We start from the raw sequence: 21,249 nt of genomic DNA, 5'->3' as shown, positions 1-21,249 counted from the left end.
TCAGCTCCGTCTGCTCACCAGACTTCAACAATCCAGACATAACTCCTCCATTTCATTCCCATATTCTGATTCTCTCTCTCATTTACACCCTGATTCGGATCCCCGTATCGTAGTATACTATCCGACAAGAACATCGAAACCCCAGTATTTTTACGTCGACCGTCGTCGCAATATTATAATGGCCATGGATGCCGCCGCTGCCGAAGGATCCTCCCAACAGTCGCCCCTTGCCAGTCAGCGAGAAACTGAAGAAAAAGTCAAGCTTCCAAGCAGACTCTTCCCTCTAGAATACGGAAAGGCTTTCTCTCAATGGGTATGTATATTTAAAACCCCCCCGAGTAGTTTTTCTCCTGTCATTCTTGTCTTTGTCCCTTGCATCGCTAACCAATTCTGATGATGTAATAATATAGTGGTCAGGTATAACCCCAGCTGCTGCCGAAGCCTCAGTTCTCCAATTCATCCCCATCTACTCCAAATCTCTCAGACCCGCCACTGGTACCGAAGCTTCGAAACCAGACCATACATCGCCTCCTTTGGAATCTACCGATGATCGCGTTTGTGCTTCTCACGAAGTCCATCTCTCAAATCCCAAACATTACCTTAACGAATTCTCCATCACCCGCCCCGAAGGCAAGACAAAACACAATCTCGTAGTCCTACATGGATACGGTGCTGGTCTTGGATTTTTCTACAAGAATTTCGATGCGCTGTCGAAACGGTCAGGATGGTCGTTATACGCCCTGGATCTCCTCGGAATGGGTCGCTCCGCCCGTCCACACTTCAAAATCCACGCTCAAGACCGTATTGCGAAAGTTCGAGAGGCAGAATCGTTCTTTGTTGACAGTCTAGAAGATTGGCGAAAGGCTCGAGGTCTTGAGAAGTTCACGCTCATGGGTCATTCCCTGGGCGGTTACCTTGCTACCTGTTATGCCTTAAAGTACCCGGAGAGATTAGAGAAATTGATTCTCGTCTCACCTGTCGGAATTCCAGAGGATCCGTATGCTGTCACAGCTCAAATGCCAGATCAAGAATCTGCCAGGCAAGCTGCGACACATCAAGCCGAAACGGCTGCCTCTGCGAATGTCGGAACAGGCGAACATGCTCCAAACCCTCCTAGAAGACGATATCCTGGTTGGTTCACATACCTCTGGGAAGCCAACATCTCACCGTTCTCAATTGTCAGATGGGGCGGCCCTCTTGGACCCAGATTTGTATCCGGCTGGACTTCCCGTCGTTTCTCATTCCTCCCCGAAGCCGAGGCCGAAGCGTTACACATGTACTCCTACACCCTATTCAAGCAGAAGGGGTCAGGTGAATACGCTCTCGCATACCTCCTCGCTCCCGGAGCATTCGCTCGTGATCCTCTGAAGAATAGATTCTCTCAGATTGACCGAAATCTGGAAATAGTCTTAATGTATGGTGATAGCGACTGGATGGATGCCAAAGCTGGAAAGGCGGTTAGTGAAGCGCTTAAAAAGGATGGGAGGAAGTCGAGGTTTAAGATTATTGAGAACGCAGGACACCATCTTTATCTGGATAATTTTGAAAGTTTCAACAGCTACATGGACGGTGTATTGGTGGATACCGAGAGGGCGGCATAAATTTGCCTATGACGGTCATATATATAGGACATGGGCTTTTGTAAAGTAATGGACTAACTACGGGTAGGTTAATTCGTCGTTTGGGTTTTGTTTTATAGAGGGCTAGAGCTTGTAAATTTAGCGTCTGCTTTAACACTTGGTGCTCGGTTTTTGTCTCTTTGTTGGAAGCATACCTAGTAGGTACACAGGATAGGATAGTATACAATAGTAATCTCGACTCAGGGCACGGGGTAGTTCTTCAATTGATAAAGAGTTAAGTGCAGATAGGAAGTAGAGAGAGATTGTAGTGAAGCTTTGTTGACTCGTAAGATTCGTGACAGTTGGAGAACGTCTAAGAACATAAGGACGGCCTCCGCTATCAGCAACTTGTTACTATAACCACCATCCTCTCTCTTTTCCCTTTACTACAGCAGACCATCACCATCACCATTGTGTCAACAACGTCACCATCAATATCCCGTACCCCCAATCTACAGTATCCCATAATCCAAAATGGCACAAACAGCAACCGATACCCAGGTCCCTTCCACTGTAGCCTTCTCAATCTTAGAGGAATACGAATCCACTCGCGAAAAGACATGTGCGATCTGTGGTGCCCAAACCGTTAACACCTGCAGCACATGTCATGGAGTAGCCTACTGCAATGCAGCACATGAAACTCAAGACCGATATTACCATCGTCTCATCTGCCCTGCTGCAGTCTCTATCCCTCCTCGTCCTCCAGGTGAAAACTTGGCTGCTATACTAGTTCTTCCAGAACATTCAAAGACTCCATACTACGCATGGACCCCTTACAAACTCAACCGTCACAACCTCCCTGTTTTCGAACAATCGAGCTGGTATGGCGAGGGGTACAAAAGCAAACCGACGATTATCACTTGTCACCCTATTACCCGTCAAACACTGCCCCATGCGATCATGATCTTCGAACCCATTAACCCACCACCCGGTCAACAACCATTGCGAACTACGCTGGAAAAACCGCAACCTCACACAAACCTCTGTGTCCACAATCTAACAAACGGTGTCAACTCCTCGGCGTTCAAGGGCACTTTGTTGATAGTCACCCTCGGGCGTACTCAAGATAGATCCAAAACCTGGATTATGTCCTTCAAACCCGAGGATATTCTAATTCTCGTCGAAGAACTCAAACGACCGAGTAATCAAATTGCCCTTCCTGTCAAATCCGTCAGTATCAAGGCCGTCGCCTGTTTTCCAACTTTCGAACCCGACCTTACCTTCAATGGTGACAACGCTAGCGACTTTAAGCACGCCGACTACGTTGCCTTTGAATCTTTGGATATTCCAGTCGACCATCCGATCTTTACATACCGTAGGAAAGATCCTCATATCTACACTCCACCTTTGGGGGTCTCCTATAGATTTCCCATACGTATGTTTCGATTCTTGAACTACCACGGTCTTCGCGGGAACAAGTTCGTTCCAACCCTCTTCCCGACTGTTGATATCATCCATTCAACCACTGGCACCCGTCCTTCCGCCAAACAGAGTAAATTCATTGCTGCCAAACTCGGAGCTGTTCTCTTCGCTCGTACTGATGGGAAACCATTGGAGGTTTCACATCTTCGAGAGTTCTCGGAGTTTGTCGGTAATGTTACTAAAACCTGGCAAGCGTATGATTCATTCATGACTACCCAGGAAATGGCGTTGGCTAAACATACGAAGAATGGAAAAATTGAAATGATGTATGTTAAGATCACGCGTGAGCAGATGAATATGGTTATTGAGATGGATAAGACTTTGGAAGCTAAGGCTTTTAAGGAGTTTTGGATGGAGAAGAATGATGGTCGTTTGGGACCATTTGAAGGGGTTAGTATGGATCTGGATGAGGATGGAGAGGATGAAGAAGATGAGAGCGAGGACGAGGGAGGTCCCGAGGAAGGTCCCAAGTGAAGATACGATGGCTCTGATGTTGCGAGCATTTAAGGGTAGTACTGCTTGGTATCTCGTAGTTTCAGAATTCGGGATCTTTTGAAAAGCCATGGACACGCTCTTTGAAGCGCTCGTTTAGCCTCTGCAGACGAGGCTATCTCGATATACACATCTAAAATCCTTTTTTATTTTATTATTCGTAAATTATCAGTCTGCTCAATCGATAAACTATCGTAGACCTAGCTAGATAGAATCCAGCAGTTTAAAACAATCAACAGTGGCTGCAGCCCAAAGTTGAATCCTGAAATATAAGATTTTGCGTTGGTCGCCCAGAATACCACGCTTCTTCACTACGGTGTTCAATCTTCAAGCTTCGAATCTAAAGGTTTTAGCTATCTAACTTCGTGAACTATAAGAACTATAATTATAACCTGTAAAATGAATAGTAACCTCTATAATGATAACATAACTCGTTCCTTCGTAAGCTGCTATTTAAATACATTTTATATACAATCCGATCCGATCAACTAAACTAATTCACCCAAAAAAAACAGAGGTATATGCCTACAATGTCCAAATTTCCAATGCACGCATGCTAGCCAAAATATTAAAAAAAAAAAGAAATATACCCAAAAACCAGATTGGCCACCTCATCGTAATTAAACTATCATATCATATCACATACGAAAAGAATCTTGTTTTTTTTCCTTCCAAAAATAAGGAGAAAGGTAGCTTTTACTCTGCCCCTCTCATGAAATAATCCTCCTCCTCTTCCTCGTCAGGTTCAACCACAACCACCTGCCCTCTTTTTCCTCTACTCCCGCTAGTACTAGCTGGCTCGTATCCATATGGTGGTGGAGGAGCACTAATATTAAACGGTGTACCCGATTTCCCCACTCCTGAGCTTTTCATAGTTAACGGTGGACTACCACCGCTACTATTACTACTACCGCTGATATTGCTAAATGTCATTATAGTTTGTTGCTGCTGATGATGATGGTGTTGATGGTGTTGATGGTGCTGATGTTGTTGGTAGTAGCCTCCATTACTAATACTACCACTACCGGTGGTGAATGCAGCTGCCATTCTTTTTCTACCGATGTTTGGTGACGAAGGTGCTGTGAATGATTGTTGGTAGTGTACACTTCTTTGCTGTTGCTGCTGCTGTTGTTGAGATCTCCAGGTGCCATTTCCAGATCTTGGAGGACTCCGTGGAGGACTTTTGGGGATTAATATCGGATGTGGAGTTCGACTGTGGAGGGTAGTGTTTAGTCGTATCCCCGTGGTGGTAGTGGTGGTGATAGTAGATGATTTTCTGGAGACTTTTGATGGAGATTGTGATTTTGATGATGAGGAGGCGAGAACGACGGAGGTTATCAGATCGACGTAGACGAGGAGGAGACGGGAGGATAGGAAGATTACGCTGAAGAAAGTGGTTACTGCGGCGAAGAGGGCGAGTGGGAGGGAGATTAGGAGGAAGATGGAGATTTGAAGGGGGGTTAGGAGGAGGTAGCGGAGGAAGGCGCGGAGGGCCATTGTTTCCTCTTCTTTTTGTCCTTTTTAAATTTTAGATCCTTCTCTTTGGCCGGTGTGAAAGGAGGGGTTAATAGGGAAGGTTGATATATAATATTGATTGGGGCGAATAATATCTGAGGAGGAAGATCGTCGGGTTTGGCGGGGGATTTGGGTTTGATTTTTGGAGGGTGATTTTGTCGCAGGTCGGAACTTTATTATTATTTTGGGATATTCGGATATGGGTATCGATTGATTTTTGTTTGATTTGATTTATTTTTATTTTATGTTTATTTTTATTTTTTTAAATATCATTTTTTATTTTCGTCGAAGTGTGAAGATGTTGAGTGAGGACTGTTTGACGATGTTGGATATCGGGCTTTGCACTTGCATGCATGGATATAATACGGGGCATCCGCGGACCCGCGTGACGGTTGATACGGTAAACTCCACGAGGAATTTTCCTAAAGACGACGAAATAGATGAAAAAGATAACGTTAATGCTACGAGCTGCATAAGAAAGAAGAAATGTTATGTTGAAGATCTTAAATGGGTTATAAACCAACTGAATATAAAAAAAAAGAAGTTTAAACGTTTGTCAGCTGCTAATCACGATATCATATCGGATTAACATGCATACTAATACTAGCACATAACAGAGTACATCCAGATCGAGTCATCGAACCCGGTCATTGAAATCAATTCCGAATCGACCAGAAAAGAAAAAAAGGAAAGGAAAAAGAAAAAGAAAAAGAGAAAAGAAGAACTTACATATGCGGTGCAATCAAACCCTCCCGTCAGCCTCCTCAACCACAACGACAGGTTTCGTCTTCAAATATACAACCCTCTTATTCTTCGCCCAGACCAAAAACCAAGCTACTCCGACAAAGAAGAGGAGGAGGAGGATGACGATTAAAACCACCGTTTCGTTGCGTCCGAGCATTATCCTACTTTTTATAAAATAACTACCAACTTGGCTTTAAACCTTTTTAATTTAGTGTATTTTTTGGGGGGGTGGGAGTTAAAAAAAGAGAGAGAGTCGGCCGGTAGTGGGGTTTTCCGGGGCTAAAAAACTAAGCTCTTTTCCTTCGGGATCAGAAGATCAGCTTAGAAGTATGTAAGTACCTTGACAGGCGAGGTTTTGTATGGGGAAGGAGAGGTGACAGAAAAAGGTATCCGAGAAGTAACGCGGTGTACCTCGGGATAGCTCGGTGCAAAGTGCTATCGCGCGGGGACGAGCTCAAGCGCCAGGGTCAGATTCTATATGTATGCGAAATAACTTGCTTGTGAAGAACAAGAGACGAAAGATATTCAATTCCCTTTTAGAAAGAAAGACTATAGAGAGACTACAGAGAAGAATGAGAAGGAAGAAGAGACAAGTTCACAAAGTAAATTCGCAATCGCAGAAGAAGATTCGATTGTAAGGTTTTTCCGCTCCAAAGGAAAGAGGGAAAAAAAAACACCATTGGAAGCGCTGGCGACAGGCCTTTTTCCTTCTTTTCCAGCCATCGACTTAACATATGTCAAAAGGGAGTAGTGTGTAAGTAAAATAAATGTATTATCGATAAGGAATCCACATTAAAATGCCTAATATGCCCCACCAATCAAACCCATACCCGTACCCATACCCTGCAAATGCACCGCATCGAATGAATGAAAGAAAGGAAAGAGAAGAAGGGTTCCCGGCAAAGAGAATGGGAAATGGCAGTCTACCCCAAACAGAAGTGTGACAGAAAACCGTCTTCTGTGCATAAATATGGTCAGCAGGGAACTGGCCCGAACCGAACAGTCTTTCTTTCGATAGTTCTTCCAGCCCCTCTGTCTTCCGGTCTAACTTAATTATACTATCGACATTGATCTTTCACACCCTCCAAAAAAGGTCTGGGGAATTCGAATCAAGTAAGGCTTAAGTAACATAACAGAGAGCAGCTGGTGCAGGCGGCGGGATCGTAGCACCGCATTTTTTTCACGATACTGATCCTGGACACCCCTTCCTTTTTTTCCCTCCTTCTTTGGGCTCATGCTGTGTAAATGAATTTTGCCAGATTGATCGAAGGGCGTTCGATTGTTAAGTGACCTTAAGTATGGGGAAGACCACGTAAGTACGGGAGGCCATCCGCCTTTTTTTTATATATTTCTTCAAGTGTCTCGAGATCTCCTCTTTCCCGCCTGCTTCTCCGCAGATAGTTTGCGAATCAAAAATAAAATAAAATAAAATAAAAAATAAACCTTCAATCAACTTCAACTACAAGGACAAAAACATCCGAGCACCCAAGTAAAGCTGGCCCCTCGTGCGAGCTAGCTGCTCCCTCGCAGCTTCGGAATCGAGAACGATCCTTTCCAACTCGCCGGGGTTCTTGGCCGGTCTTTTTCTCCCTTCAACGCCAATAAAAAAGTTACAACAAGGTCAACACAGATAAATGGCCGCATTCTGGATTCGCAGTAGTATTCCCGCCGGCCCTTCAAGTAGTTCTCGATCTTCTAATAGGAATCCAATTAACCGTCACTGTGATCTTGAAAATGAATTGATTCCTAATCATCCTTTGAATACTAACGAGAAAACCCCCCTCCTCAGAAGGCAAGATGTTCATAGCTATGGCGCTTCGGAGTCGACCTCTCTCTTGTCGCCTCCACCACCGCAACCAGACCCAGAACAGAACATAAAATCCATCCCGCGCGATCTTCACCGTCTTCGAATTCGTAAACTATTATTGGCACTTATTTGTATAACCCTTCTCACTCCGCTGTACACAATCGCCAGGTGCATTTCCCCCGGCTGGCCATGGCCCTCCCCTAATCCCCGCCCACCTTCAGTACCCTGGAGGTACTACTCTCGTCAATACATGTACGGTCTTACCCCAAACACTACATTATCAAGCTACACCCTCTCCGTCCACGAATTCATAAATCCCGATTTATTTCCCCTCGGCGTTACAGGCTCCGTCAAACTCCTAACAGGAAAACCAACCCAATCCCACAACCTCCTTGTCTACATCCAAGTCTATTCCAACTTCGCCTCACCCATAAACTGCATCCAAACGAATCGAATAATAACACCGGGACAAACCGAGAATATCACCATAACCTCCATCCCAAACCTCCATCCAGTAAACCGTAAACCCACGGAATTCCACGACTTTCAAACATTTGTAAATGTTTGGGTTTACACCCGTCCCGAGGCGAGGAAATTAGGACATGTTTCGATTTCTACAAACCTTTTGGATATTGAGATTCCGGAATCAGGAGCGAAACTTGAAACTGAAAAGTTATCGTTGTCTTCTGTGTATAAGAGTATTTCGAACCGTTTCCCCGTCAGCACACCTGGGAAGGAAGTGGACCCGCTATTTGCAAACCACATATCGCTATATTCCCGTTTTAATTATATAATCGGAAACTGGGGATACGGTCTTTCATATTCTGCCACGGCTTCGGAGGGTAGTGTTGATATTCGGCTTTACCCTAAACTAATAAGTTGGGGCAAATACACACCCGCGGATATCAATATAGTCGCAAAACACCATATCTTTATCCTAACACCCTGGTTTAAAGATCAATTGTCGCTTCGGAACACTTCTATATCGATGCTATCCCACAAAGGGGATATTAATGCCCAGTTAGTCACGGGTTCATTTACGAATCTTACGGCGTTAGAAGGGAATATTTGGAGTAATATGCTACCATATTGGGGAATCATCGCTGATGGTATATCTCCAACGAACACTCCAAAAATCAACACCTATTCAAAATTCAACTCTACACTCAGTATTGACAGACCGGTGGATGTTGGTGGGTTGGGGGATGATCCGTTTGAGATCATGGTTGGAAAGCATGTAGCTGAGGAAGGGATGATTAGTGTGAGATATCCGGATGGGTTTTGGAAGGGAAGAGTTGATGTGCAGAGCCTCTGGGGCAGGGCTGAGATTTTGGGGATTGACAGGAAGGAGAGAGATGAGGTCGTGAGAGAAGCAGATGGGAAGGTTTATCTGAAGGGACAGAATTTGGTGAGCTTTGCTGATGTGGTTGGAGGGAAGAAAGCGGTGTTTGAGTTCTGGGAGGGGAGTCCGGCGAGGTTCTTTCATCGAGATTATTTTTGAGGGGGGGGTCGAAGTGGAGGAGAAAGAAATTTGAGCCCACTCGGGTTTCTTTGAAGGGGAATTATAAGCAGGCGGTTATGAGGAAGAATACGGTATAACAGTACGTAATTATGATATGGTGTCTCTACTCTTGGTCAAATTGTCAGCGGTTTAGCAAGGTGCTAGCATGCTTTGGTTGATGTATATACACCGGCGTGTCTTCTTCTCCTTGTTTCTTTTGTAGCGTTTTAGCGATCGGATTGGTAGTTAGGATTTGGATCAGATTGTACTGGTAATTGTTGAATTTAATATATTTTTTACAAATAGTATTTGGAGCATTTGGAACCAAAAACAAGACCAGCCTATATATCATAAAAAATAGATACATCACGGGAAGCACGAACCATTATGCATATCTCATATGTATTTTGCATTGCGCATCATATCAAAAGGATAGGCGTGTTGTCAGCCAATGTGTGATATCCTGCCGTGTGGCTCAGCCTGGAGCTTCGCGATCCAGCCATCATTCCCACTTGGCCGCAATTCTAGGAAGACTGGCTATCCCACGACATCGTATTCTCCAGTTCAAAACTATCTTTCTCTTGCAAAATGTCTATCAATTCACTTCCTACGGAGATACTCCTCAAAATATTCAGCGATTTTAATGCGGAGAGCATCTTCTATGCTAGACAAGTTTGTCGGAGGTGGAGACAAGTCAACGAATCAAAGTTTTATAGCTTCTTAGAAATCGAATGTATCCAACCAAAGAATCCATACATTAGGTCTTGGCCTATAGACGCCGTGAAATATTCACACCTTGTGAAGTAAGCTGCCTACTAGGGCCATTCCGTTGAAGCTCCATAATTTTCAATACTAATTATGACAGGATCCTGAACTTAAAATTGCTGCCTGGCCATGAGAGCAAGATCGAGTCCAGCCAAGAAAGTCTCCCAGCCATTGTCAATCTCATACAGCCGTTCACCTTTGTCAGGGTTTTCAGCTACTCTGACGATTGCTCGGGTGTAGGATGGGGTAAATTTTGGAACATCATTAATTCTGCGGTTCTGGTGATGCCGTTGCTTGAATTGGTATCCATTGATCGTTGGGTTAGCGGGTTTCCATCCAAACCATTACCAGGCCGCGAGTTAAACCTTTTCGGCGAAGACGGACACGCCGATCTCGAGTCGACTTCAATCAATCGGGAGAACCCAACACGATGGCAATTTTCCGAACCGATACCTATTGACGTTTGGGTTAAAGGAGATCCGTTGATTGAAGGGGTATCTGAAAGCTCAACCTTAGTAGGAGGAGATCCCACTCTTCGTCAACGTCCACAACATCTCAAGGAAATTAGGATTTCTTTATACATCGATAAATCATCTTTGGCGATAATAAATCCTTTCTTCGAACGCCTATTCGAAATTTTTGGGCCCGGGTCCGAGAATAACGTTTCGGAGCTGAATATAAAACTTAACTGGTCCTTTAGCACACATGAGGAGGATATTCATCCACTACACGAATACAACGGACGCACTAGTACCCCGCCTTCGTGGAAGCTAGGGAACCTCCGGAGACTAATGTTTGAAAGTGAAGGCAGTTATTGCTTCGCACAAGAAGTAGCTGCGGACTTTTCAAAGCTCAAATGGTTATCTACAACTCGGTCGAATTGGAACAGGCTGCTAGAAGATGTGAGTACATGCATTTCGACCGGAAGGTTCAAAACCAAAATATTAGCGTAACTACGCAGTAGCCGACGTCGAACCTTCCCATTGGTTTTCACTTCTTTTCAACTTAGTGGGCGAACAACAAAAATCCCGGCGTCACGCTTAAGGATTTCCAGAATATTGAAGTATTCTGCCTCATAATACCCGACTACATAGGGTTTTATTTTCCCCGGGAAAAATCGGATTTTTTCTCTGCCGTTCTGAAGCAGCAATTAAACTATTTTCCGAATATAAAAGAATTCCGGATTGTATTAGAAACTATTTCAATCTACCCGGTAATTCGCAACGATCAAGGACAGCTAGAGATTGGTAAGCCATATGAGAAACCTACGGCTACGGGTTATGCACGTGGGCTCTTCAAGCATGATCCATTCAGATGGACTACTCGTATTAACCCTTTAGGACATTTTGAAGAAAAGATGGATTGGGGTGTAACGCAGATGGGGATGCTCTAGTATTATTTATTACGCATCTGATGTGTATAAAATCTACTTCTTTCGAATGCAATTTATGTGCATTTTAGTTACTTTGAAGGCAAACTCACGGGCTAAGTTTGGCCACTATCAACTTAGTCTATGCATATAAGCTTGATTGATCCTATATATTAACCGTACCCACATATGCCTAGCGAAGATGTCCAAGGTTTAAATTCTGTTGTAGTTTATCAGGTTAGCCTTCGACAGCGTTATATCTAGCTAGGGGTGTGAATTTAGCTCTGACATTGCCATACTTGTGAATCCATCGAATGGTTGTAACATTGTAGGATAGTTTAAACATTATTGGGTGTGGACTCGTGGTAGAAGCCCGCCGCTATATTCAATGCTTTGAAATCTCAATGACGTCATTTATGGGAGCGAACCAATGCCTCAAATGAAATCGAGGAGTGTTCAGTATCTTAGAGAATCACAGACGGCATATAATTCCAGCACGGCAGGGTCCCAGCTGAAAAAAAGAGTATGTGGTATTCTGACCCCATACCCGAATCTGGATCTTCGTGTAACAACGCAGAAAACCGGGTGGATCAGATCTGCCGAGGGTGTACATGTGCTACATAGAGAATGCGAGTGTAACATACCGAAATAGGGTTTCGAGGTTCACAGCAAAAACCTTAATTGAGGCTTCGGAACGTCCTGGTAACTGGCTCGTAAAACCAAGAATCTACCAGCACACTTTCCAACCGACAAGCAAGCCACCAGGTGATACTATCTATAATCCTGTAGACTCGATTGCACTAGTCATGATAGGAGGACAAAGAGCCGATCTAAATTCGTATACGCCCCACATTCAAAGCAAGTTCGTCTACCAGCATAAATCATACCTAGCAGGAATCCATATGGCAAACCGTCAAATGCACGTGGGAGCCACACCTCACGCTTCCCGCGAGAAACGTGGAAAATGCAAGCCCCTGCAGGTTTCACGCCCACGCTACCTCGATCTGCAAAGAGGGTTCTAGGCGGTGAGCCAGTGGGTTCTTCGTATCCGAGGAATGTCGAGTGGACATCTTGGCCAACTTTCCCCGCAGGCTCTAGCTCTTATCGATTCGGGATATACCATCGGGTCAATTTGCTACTGATTTCGTCTTGTGCCAAGCAGGATTTAATCACTCTAGAGAACGCGAGTCGCGATTCCTCTAACGCCATGGTCGATATCACGAGATATTAAGATATTGACAATGAGTCTGATACCTACTTGCAGACACTAAGCGTTTGAGACCAAACAATTAGGTCTCTGCGAAAGCCAATGGCTCTACGCGAAATAATGCAGGCGGTTAATGGACTCCGAGATTCATAAATTAGCTTGATTGTCTGAATGATCGTCACGAAGTTTTAAGATTTCCGACTCGAATTGCTTCAGGGAATTTATCATACGAGACCTAAGCGAACGAAAACATCACCTGTAGGTTCATCTCGAGTCGAGATATCGCAATCTTACGCTTATAAATTATTCAATCCCCATTGTTTTACTCTTCGGGGTTGCATGCAGTATTATTAAAATGCTGCTTGATAATAGTTTTAACAAGCAATGCCCTGCCAGCAGAATGTTTGTTTAAACCTGCAAATCTTATAACGGGGAAAAAAAAGCTGCAGAGTCCACTGCGACACGATAACATCCCGGCTGAATCTCTAGATGTTTCTAATTTAGACAGCCTTCCCTTCTATTCCTGTTTTAGTCAAAGTTTACATGAAGGCGGGAGTTAGGATCTTAATGAGCCCCCACTATAAGTAAGATCCGTCTACCGTCATTATTGTGCTATCGTTTCGACGATGTAGGTTCACGAAATGCAAGGGTGGTCAGGCCACGTTTTTCGTGGAGCTCATGGCAGCGTCTCGAGGCTGGATGAGAAGCATGCAAGTGGGGACGAAAACATTCCACGAGGAAGCCCTCACAAATTTCTAGTTTACGCCAGAGAAAATATCGGGTGTTCCTGGCTTTCGTAGAAATGTGGCTGCCACATGTTGCGAGAATCGATGCAAGGGAGGGGTGGTGTATGTACCTTGGTATCAATAAATTTCCAATTGTATACCTTCATCCCCACCACATCCTTTTTTTGACTCGTTAAAGGAAGATAGAAAGATATGCCTCACGTTATGACTGAAGGGGCCTGGCTAGCCTGAATTATCTTCTTGCATAAGGGCCCCATAGGAAACGTGACCGACTTGTTTCTTTTTCCTGGCCGCGTGGTAGATGCATGACCCGATTTGCGTTGCACGTTGTTGCGGAACGAGGAGACCGGCTCGTAGGTCGTCATTTTAGCGGCAACTACGGGATCCAGTCAGATTCAAGACGACATGTTACCTGAAGAAGATGATATCTAGAGAGTTTAGGTAAAATAGTCCCGGGGACTCATTCGAATGGTGCAGGACAATGGAATTGTCTACCACATCGATTATGCAGTCCTACATACCTCTCATCGATGATCTTGGAGTCGAGATGGGGAGGAGTCGCAGCTTCGGACTTTACCATTTTCCTTACACACCTCAATCACCCTGTAAGCCACCATCGTGGAGAGAGCAACCATTTTGGATCTTCAGCAATCAGGTTCTATGCAAAGTGGAAATATTTTTTCTGTCTGTGCAGAGAATGGCATCGAGTTACGATGCATTTGTCATGCACTATTTGAGTGCGGTGGTGGCCATGGCTGGTCAGGCATGTAAGTACACACCTTTCGATAGTTTACAATGGTTCGCACTAAACTACTGCAAATTAATTATCTTAGCCGCACCATAAAGCAAACAATACTAGAGGTATAGTGGGATTGAAGCTCTTCAGATGGTTGGTTAGAATCTCGCTTTCTTGCAGGTGTGTGCCCCGGTGGGGCCTCGTTGCGAATTACATAGGACAAACGTATCCTAGCCCAGCTGCACGCCTCGTGCAGAATACCAAAGAGAAAAAAGCACCGTCGACTACAAATGTTCAGACACGGCATGAAGGTCACTTCGCCTATAGCACGGCAGAGCCAAGGAACCGAGACCCAATTCCCACACACCCTCTTGCGGGTTAATGGCCACGCGGTTTTGACAACCCACTTTGATGTTGTGTTTGCGTTAAGCACTCGGCTTCTGGGATCTTTTGGATGGTGGCAGCCCCTCAGCGCTAGACATCCACTTCTGATATGTTCTGCACGAATATTCGAATATCAAATAAATGATGTCAGCCTTAGCACTAGGGCACCCCCATGTAATAGTCGTAGGTCTATCACATCTATTGAGTCAAGCTGATCAGGACCTAGTGTCTTCGAATGTTCTTCGCTAGAATGATCTTTGAAACCGCGAGAGTGGCCCCTGCAGACAATCAAGCTGCAACTTATCGATAGTTATACCAGGCCTCGATTCTACCATGTGGCGTGGCTTATCGAACTTTGGGCCCCGCCTACACACCCCAGCCCTTCGTTATTCGCCCACTAGATACCTGCATCATGTACATGTAGAAGCCATGAGGCACAAGGGTACGGGCGATCCAAAGCTAGCCTAGGCCGAATACTCGAGAGTAGATTCGTATATTTATTAAACCATCCCCCAGACCTCGTGAGATTTTTTTTCCTTTGAGAATTCGAAGAACAGAAGAACTCCAACAGCGACTTGGCCTTCCATCTGGCATCCTTCCTTATATCATTGCCAATATCTTTTCTAATCACCGGACAGTCGCTATATCCTTCTTTTTGCAGCTGAGTCTCTTGTTACTTTACAACAGATCTCAAGATGTCGATGTCCGAACTTACCAAGGATCAGATCTCCTCTGCCAATACCATTTGCTTCTATTTGTCTGGCATAGCACCACCGTCATGGTGGGACAGAGCAGGCAGAGAGATCGTGCTTGCGCTCGGTGAACTCTTTAGCCTCAATCCGAATGCGACTGATGCGGATGTCATGGAACTCACTGGTTGGAACCAAGCCAACCTCGACTTTGTGAACTCCGAATTGGCACCGTTGAATGAGACTATCCCGATGTTCAGCAGCTGGGTCAGTGTTCTCGACCATCCCAAATCGACAGGTTCCATCATCCCAATCTTCGTCGTCTTCACCGTTCTCTCGACCTTTGTTATTGGACTTAGAATCTGGTCTCGTGTCTCTATCCTCGGCCGTGTTCAGTCTTTCGACTGGCTTGCTATCCTTGCTTATGTTATCATTGTTGCTTGGTGTGCTCTTGCTGTTTACGAGAAAGAGGCATCTGGAATATTTGCCTCATACTGCGATAAGACCTACAATCAGGCCAGATTCAGTCAAGCCGTAAGTATCAATCATTTTACAACATCTAGCTTAGCTACTCTATATCACATACTAATGAATTACTAGGCCTACTTCATGGGAATGGCACTCTATCCTATTGCTATCCTTTCGATTAAATTCGCTCTTCTTCTCTTCTATCACAACTTGTCTACCTGGAAGCCACTCAGATTCGCCGTCTACATCACTGCATTCATCAGCTTCGCCAACGCTATGGTCGCTATGTTCATGTGGCTATTCCAGTGCAACTATCCCGATATCTGGAATCATGGTGTGGACCCAACTTTGACCTGTGCCGCCTTCGACCCACTTACTATGGTTCTGGGAACTGGTATTGTCAACATCATTACCGATGTAGCCATCTGGTATGTACCCCTCTCCGACATTTTTTCGTTTGCTTAGCCGCGCAAGAATGCTGACCCCACCCGCAGGTTTATTCCACTCCCATTGGTCTGGAGACTCCAATTATATCCTCGCGAGCGAAATCTTGCCATCATTACCTTTGGTCTCGGTGCCGTCGCCTGGATTGCCAGCATTGTTCGTCTAGTTATGGTCAAGCAATACCTCCAATATACCAACAATTCCACCACTCCAATCAACGCATGGGCCATGTGAGCATTTCCCCACACCTGACTTTCTCAACTTTTCTCCGCAAAAACAATATACTAATTATAATTTAAAAAATAGGGTCGAACTTAATGTTGCTTTGATCTGCTCTTCTGCGCCAGCCTTGCGAGCACTCCTCGTCAAGCATACTCCAAAGTTCCTTTCTTACAGCTACCCAAGCGGACCTGGCAGCTCTGGTTCCGACTCTGCTACCAAGATCAGCCGGGTCGAAAAGACCTTTGTTATTTCACAGACCGAAGAGCGCTCTTCGTCTCCCGATGAGGATTACGTTGAGAAGGCTTAAAGATACCAAAACTTGGGGTTATCTGAGTCTGGTTTACGAGACAAATATTATATCCTTTTTTCTTTTGTTCGCCCTATCATTTACTCATGACTCTATTCTTATACAATCCTTACTACTTTAGAAGAAGAAGAAAGAAGAAGAAGAAAAAAAAGAAGAATGAAGAGTCCGCAGGAATGGGAAAAGGCGGCTTTCACGAGCCAGGTGTCTGGGAACGAACCGGTGTTATTGGTTGTGGGTTTTGTCTTAGAAATGCGCTCGTGGGGGAGGAATTATGGGTTTTATTTTCAAGGCTCTTCACCATAGATGGGAAGAGACCTTACTTTACTTCTTTCCTTGGGTTCACACTTTTAATGATCTTTGTACGATGTACTTTAACTTCCATTCTTCTTTGGCCGACGACAGAGTTGATCTCTTCAGTCGGTGTTTTTTTTTTCCTATTATAACTATATCTTGTATAAAGAAATACCAAATTTATTGACTTCGTTTGATGATACAGAAATTCCTCTTACCATCTCGTCTTTTTCGTCTCATGTACCAGATAAATCTAGACTAAAAGCTGACTCCATTATTGGTACCTTAAGCTGTTTTTATTGGCGGGGCTGCCGACTGGGGAACGTCTTCTTGCATCCGTCTAGTGGGAAATGCAAACAAAGGAATATGTGTGGATGGATGGTGGGCAAACTTCTTATATACGAACATCCCTGGTTCATGTGACCTATCATGTTTTCCCTTTGAAGCCATGGGTCCTAAAAATCCACCACCCTTGGCTTTTCAACAACACCAAGGCAGGACCGTATATTATGCGCATCTCTGTATTCGGTATCGTCTGAACCGATCTATGCATAGACGGCACACATTAATGAAGCAGCGTCGAAAATAGTAGTGCCCGAAAACTCGTCAGGATTTCCCTTGCCGATGAGTTCCTAGAATTTTTCGTCTCCGATGGATGTTCTAGGAATGGGGCTAGGAAGCAAAAAAAGTGTGGATTACATATGTGACATGGTATTCGCTGGAAGATATCTTCCCATAGATAGAGACCTAGGTTTGATTATAGGTGGCGTTCTGTAAAGTCTCTGAAACGCTCTAAAGACTTATCGTGGGGATTAACGGCCTTTAGGATCACCAGATGATTACACCATTTTTTTAAATTTTTTTTTAGAAGTTCTGCACAGTATTCTTTAAGAGTGGAGACATGTCGACAGGAAAACATTTGTAATCCTGTACATGCACCCATATTCGCGAGATGGTATATGCCCATGTGCTTCGCGAATTCTGTATGAGAGATTAAGTTTGCCTAATATCTTTAATAAATTTCCCTTAAGGTTTGCTTTTCCTTTTGCCTAATATTAAGGAATCGAGATGTTCATCATTGGGACGATTTGGAACAAAAAGATGGTGTCCAACATCCAACATGGCGGAACGTGACGTCCCGATCGATCGTGAAGAATCTTTCGTTGGGAAACCTCTTGGAGGGTGGCTTAAGATTTCTACTGGGCAATATCTAACGACTTCTTTTTCTTGCTGCAGGACTGGGCTGAAGTCACGCCTTCCAAGAGTAGTTTGTGATTCGACTCGCATGGCATGAAGAAACGTTGAAATGCATTTGTCAACTAAGATGTCACAAGAAAGAACGAAAAAAAAGCGGGGAAACATAATATTCCTTCGAATTCGGCTTTTGCGAAAGCTGGCCAAGAGTTAACATTACTGGTGGTGTTTGTTGGAACAGACTTGTGTAAACTAGGCACATATTAGGACCAAACCTAAGCAGTATCATGGTCAGGAGTATCATATGTTCGTATAACCATGGTAGGCGACCATCCTGAAGCCTTGGATAGGTGCTATAAGATGGGTTTGAGGAAACATCTTGTATCCTTGCTTCCCAGGAAAGTTGTGGATTCCTGCGTTGTCTGAGGCGAACCTGCCTAGCAACCTGGGTGACATGATCTTCCCGTGTGCCATGCTTTTCGCTTACTGGCTGGATGGTAACACGGGAACCTTAAAGCCTCAAAGAACCAGCAAGGAAGGCCTTGGGGCGATCCAAAAGGGGACGGCTGAGCTGAGATCTGTGAAGCTGAAATAAATTCAATTTGAGATCCTCGAGAATCTCGAGCGATCGAAGTATGGATGTCACAGACCATAATCATGCTTTGTTTTTCAATAATGCAAAGGATCCTAGGAGGGCAAGATATCATGTCAATTCGCAACATCAAGAATTGGGAGGGTTTTCGGCTGAACGAGGGTGATCCAGGTCGCAAAGTGGCACCGACCACTAGCGTTGGCGCTTCCATTGCGTGAAGATAACGAAAGATCCCACCTGTTAGCTCTTGCAAGTTCGATGGGCTAACCTCAACCTGGCCAAAGTTCGGCTCCTAATTTAATTCCCGTGCTGGTTCTCTGGTCGGCTTTATGATCCCTTGTCAAAGTTTGGAAGCCAAGGTCGGTCTTATTCCCATGGTGCTGAGTCGTGATAGTAAAATGATGACAACAAGTTAACAACCCAAGTCCGAGAACATATAATTGCAATTGCCGTGATTGTTCTAATTCCTTTGAGACATTATACCCTCTAAATGCAACTTAGTGGGAACATTTGAGTACTTCATAACCAATATTTTTTGCCGGACTACGCCTCAACTGTGCCATGGCATTTAGTATCTTGTTGAATTTCTGGTTCCCGAACATCTATTGGTGGCTAGTTGAAAGTGGATTGGCACTAGGCATATGCGCCTCGTCTCCCTTGGTTTCGAGATTCGATTCTTCAGTCCATCACATATACAGTACAAATCCGAATTTCGTATAACCCCACGGAATGGGCCAGACTGGTGTATATGATGATACCTTGAGAGCATTTGTGCAGTATTTTTTATTGAGTAATGGCTACGCCACGCTCTTTTTTCATGGATGAGGTCGATAACAAAGGTCTGATATTGCAGATGCGAAACAACGCAACGTTATCTCGATCATCTGAGAGGTCGCTCTGGAAGAATAGATGACCCACATTCTGCGGTTTCCTAAATACCTTCCTGTTCCTGAAAGAAGGTCTCAGATATCGTCTACGGATCGGAAATTGACAAGAGATCCGATAGGGTCTCTTAGAATACCGCCCTTGAGACATGAGCCTTTGGCTTCGGTATCCGACTCGCCAGTTAAATCGTTAGAAGGAATGACGGGAAGGAAACCGTATCATGATTGCCTCTTGTCAGGGGATAGATAGAAAGTTAGTTATTGTAATAGCAAGCTGAAGGGGTCTGCTTGGAGACCCCCAAAATTCATACCTTTCCTCTTGCCCAATATCACTAAGGGATGGGGAGGGGAAACAGTCGATTCGGGTCCTATCCCATTCCACTTCCTTACATCGATCCAAGTCCTAGGATCCTATCCCATTCCACTGCCTATCATCACATCTTTCAATCCTAGATTGCACGTATCACTTCCCGCGATGCATGCATCCCTCCTCTTTTTCTCACTATTCTAACGTCATATCTCAACATCACGATTTACTGCGATATTTTCCTTCGAATTCATGTCTCGATCACGATGACTGGATTACACTACTTCTACCCGCCCTTGCATTGATACAGCCCGCGTTTTCGTCCGATCGCCAGCTGTCAGCTATCACCTGGGATTACTTTCGTTCCGGAATTGCCTCAGCGAGCCCCTCCAAAAAGCCTCAGTATCACAATTTTTCAAAAATAAAGCGAGACTTCTCCCCTCATATGCGGTGTAACGGCTGCCTTGCGTCGAAAGCATCTACATCGTCCGATGAGGACGTTACTACCAGGCCTGTCTTCTGTATAATTCCGCGGGCGGGGACGAAGAAGGGTTAGCTTTATCAGCAAAACACCAGCTAGTTGATATATCAAGAACCATAGTGTTCGTACCATGGTACCAAATCAACCGAAACTTTACAGGGATGACTAAAGTCTCTTGCTGAAGACGGTGACAAGTACTTGGTATCCAAATTAAGCAATGAGATATATACTATCCAACGGGAGATCATGCGGCACTGTCGGCAGGCTCGATTCACATGGGCAGATTTTTTATAGATGCAGTTAGCGCCATTGTATGGAATGTTGGCCCGCAGGAAGGCCTGCCGTCGGGTCGATCGAGGCTCAAAGACAAGGAGTAAAGTCAGGGCCATGTTTTCGTGCAGCAAAGAGAAGATTCAACAGTTCCTCGCGGCTGATAAATCGGACTAGATCTGATTTTATCTAAAAGAGTGAATCGACTGGGTTTTTTAGTCGAGATCCGGACTCCTGCATGTAGTACAACATGCATTGCATTGTAGTTTCCACATTCTTAATCTAACTAACATAACATCACGAACCTCCACCGAAAGATGTGTTGTTCATGTTGCACACTCAGAAACCCATCACAATCCGATCTTGGCACTCGGTCGGGGCCTTCAATCTCGAGAAATGGAGAGTAAAATCCGAAATTTGGCCGAGTCTGATCGAATTTTACGATTTCCGTGCCTAGAGCCCCATCCTCCCGATATTCATAAATTCCCATCTCGGTCATGTTCGGTACTAATCTCATCGCGATGTCGACAGCGCAGCGTGTACAAGGCGGCAGTCGATTCGGCGAGCTCGATCAAAAAATTCCAAGATATCTCACAATCAATGCAATACATCTGGGTCGGAACACTCAAAAGACAATAATAATGTATCCTTGCATCTGTGTGACTTCGTCTGCTTGATTGCTGCCTGCGTTTTCACATCTGAATTCGGAATCGGACCGCCTTTGAGTTTTTTTCTAGTATCGCCGTTCGCGGTATTCGTCTACCTTTAGTACTCTGCCTGCGGTGTGTCGAGG

At 44.7% G+C, this 21,249-nt stretch overlaps 6 protein-coding genes across 6 annotated transcripts; 5 read left to right on the top strand and 1 right to left on the bottom strand.

The window, feature by feature from the left end:
* Positions 1-178: 178 nt before the first annotated feature.
* Positions 179-1,601, top strand: AOL_s00109g68 (uncharacterized protein; the record flags this gene model as incomplete). The annotated part of the gene is made up of 2 exons (XM_011126549.1): positions 179-313; positions 411-1,601. The coding sequence occupies 2 exons, from the start codon at positions 179-181 to the stop codon at positions 1,599-1,601; spliced, it is 1,326 nt and encodes a 441-aa protein (XP_011124851.1).
* Positions 1,602-2,093: 492 nt separating this feature from the next.
* AOL_s00109g67 (uncharacterized protein) lies at positions 2,094-3,515 on the top strand (the record flags this gene model as incomplete). The annotated part of the gene is made up of 1 exon (XM_011126548.1): positions 2,094-3,515. One exon carries the CDS (start codon positions 2,094-2,096, stop codon positions 3,513-3,515), a length of 1,422 nt encoding a protein of 473 aa, XP_011124850.1.
* A 714-nt stretch (positions 3,516-4,229) lies between these two features.
* AOL_s00109g66 (uncharacterized protein) lies at positions 4,230-5,030 on the bottom strand (the record flags this gene model as incomplete). Its single annotated transcript, XM_011126547.1, has 1 exon — positions 4,230-5,030. One exon carries the CDS (start codon positions 5,028-5,030, stop codon positions 4,230-4,232), a length of 801 nt encoding a protein of 266 aa, XP_011124849.1.
* Positions 5,031-7,426: 2,396 nt separating this feature from the next.
* AOL_s00109g65 (uncharacterized protein) lies at positions 7,427-9,100 on the top strand (the record flags this gene model as incomplete). Its single annotated transcript, XM_011126546.1, has 1 exon — positions 7,427-9,100. One exon carries the CDS (start codon positions 7,427-7,429, stop codon positions 9,098-9,100), a length of 1,674 nt encoding a protein of 557 aa, XP_011124848.1.
* A 588-nt stretch (positions 9,101-9,688) lies between these two features.
* AOL_s00109g64 (uncharacterized protein) lies at positions 9,689-11,258 on the top strand (the record flags this gene model as incomplete). The annotated part of the gene is made up of 3 exons (XM_011126545.1): positions 9,689-9,903; positions 9,966-10,767; positions 10,875-11,258. 3 exons carry the CDS (start codon positions 9,689-9,691, stop codon positions 11,256-11,258), a joined length of 1,401 nt encoding a protein of 466 aa, XP_011124847.1.
* Positions 11,259-15,002: 3,744 nt separating this feature from the next.
* On the top strand, positions 15,003-16,437 carry AOL_s00109g63 (uncharacterized protein; the record flags this gene model as incomplete). The annotated part of the gene is made up of 4 exons (XM_011126544.1): positions 15,003-15,530; positions 15,597-15,892; positions 15,959-16,138; positions 16,215-16,437. The coding sequence occupies 4 exons, from the start codon at positions 15,003-15,005 to the stop codon at positions 16,435-16,437; spliced, it is 1,227 nt and encodes a 408-aa protein (XP_011124846.1).
* Between the last annotated feature and the right edge of the window lie 4,812 nt (positions 16,438-21,249).

Source organism: Orbilia oligospora (assembly GCF_000225545.1).
Source record: "Orbilia oligospora ATCC 24927 unplaced genomic scaffold scaffold00109, whole genome shotgun sequence".
Lineage (NCBI taxonomy): Eukaryota > Fungi > Ascomycota > Orbiliomycetes > Orbiliales > Orbiliaceae > Orbilia > Orbilia oligospora.
Note: the sequence above shows the minus strand (reverse complement) of the source record. Positions and strands in the feature narration are given on the sequence as shown.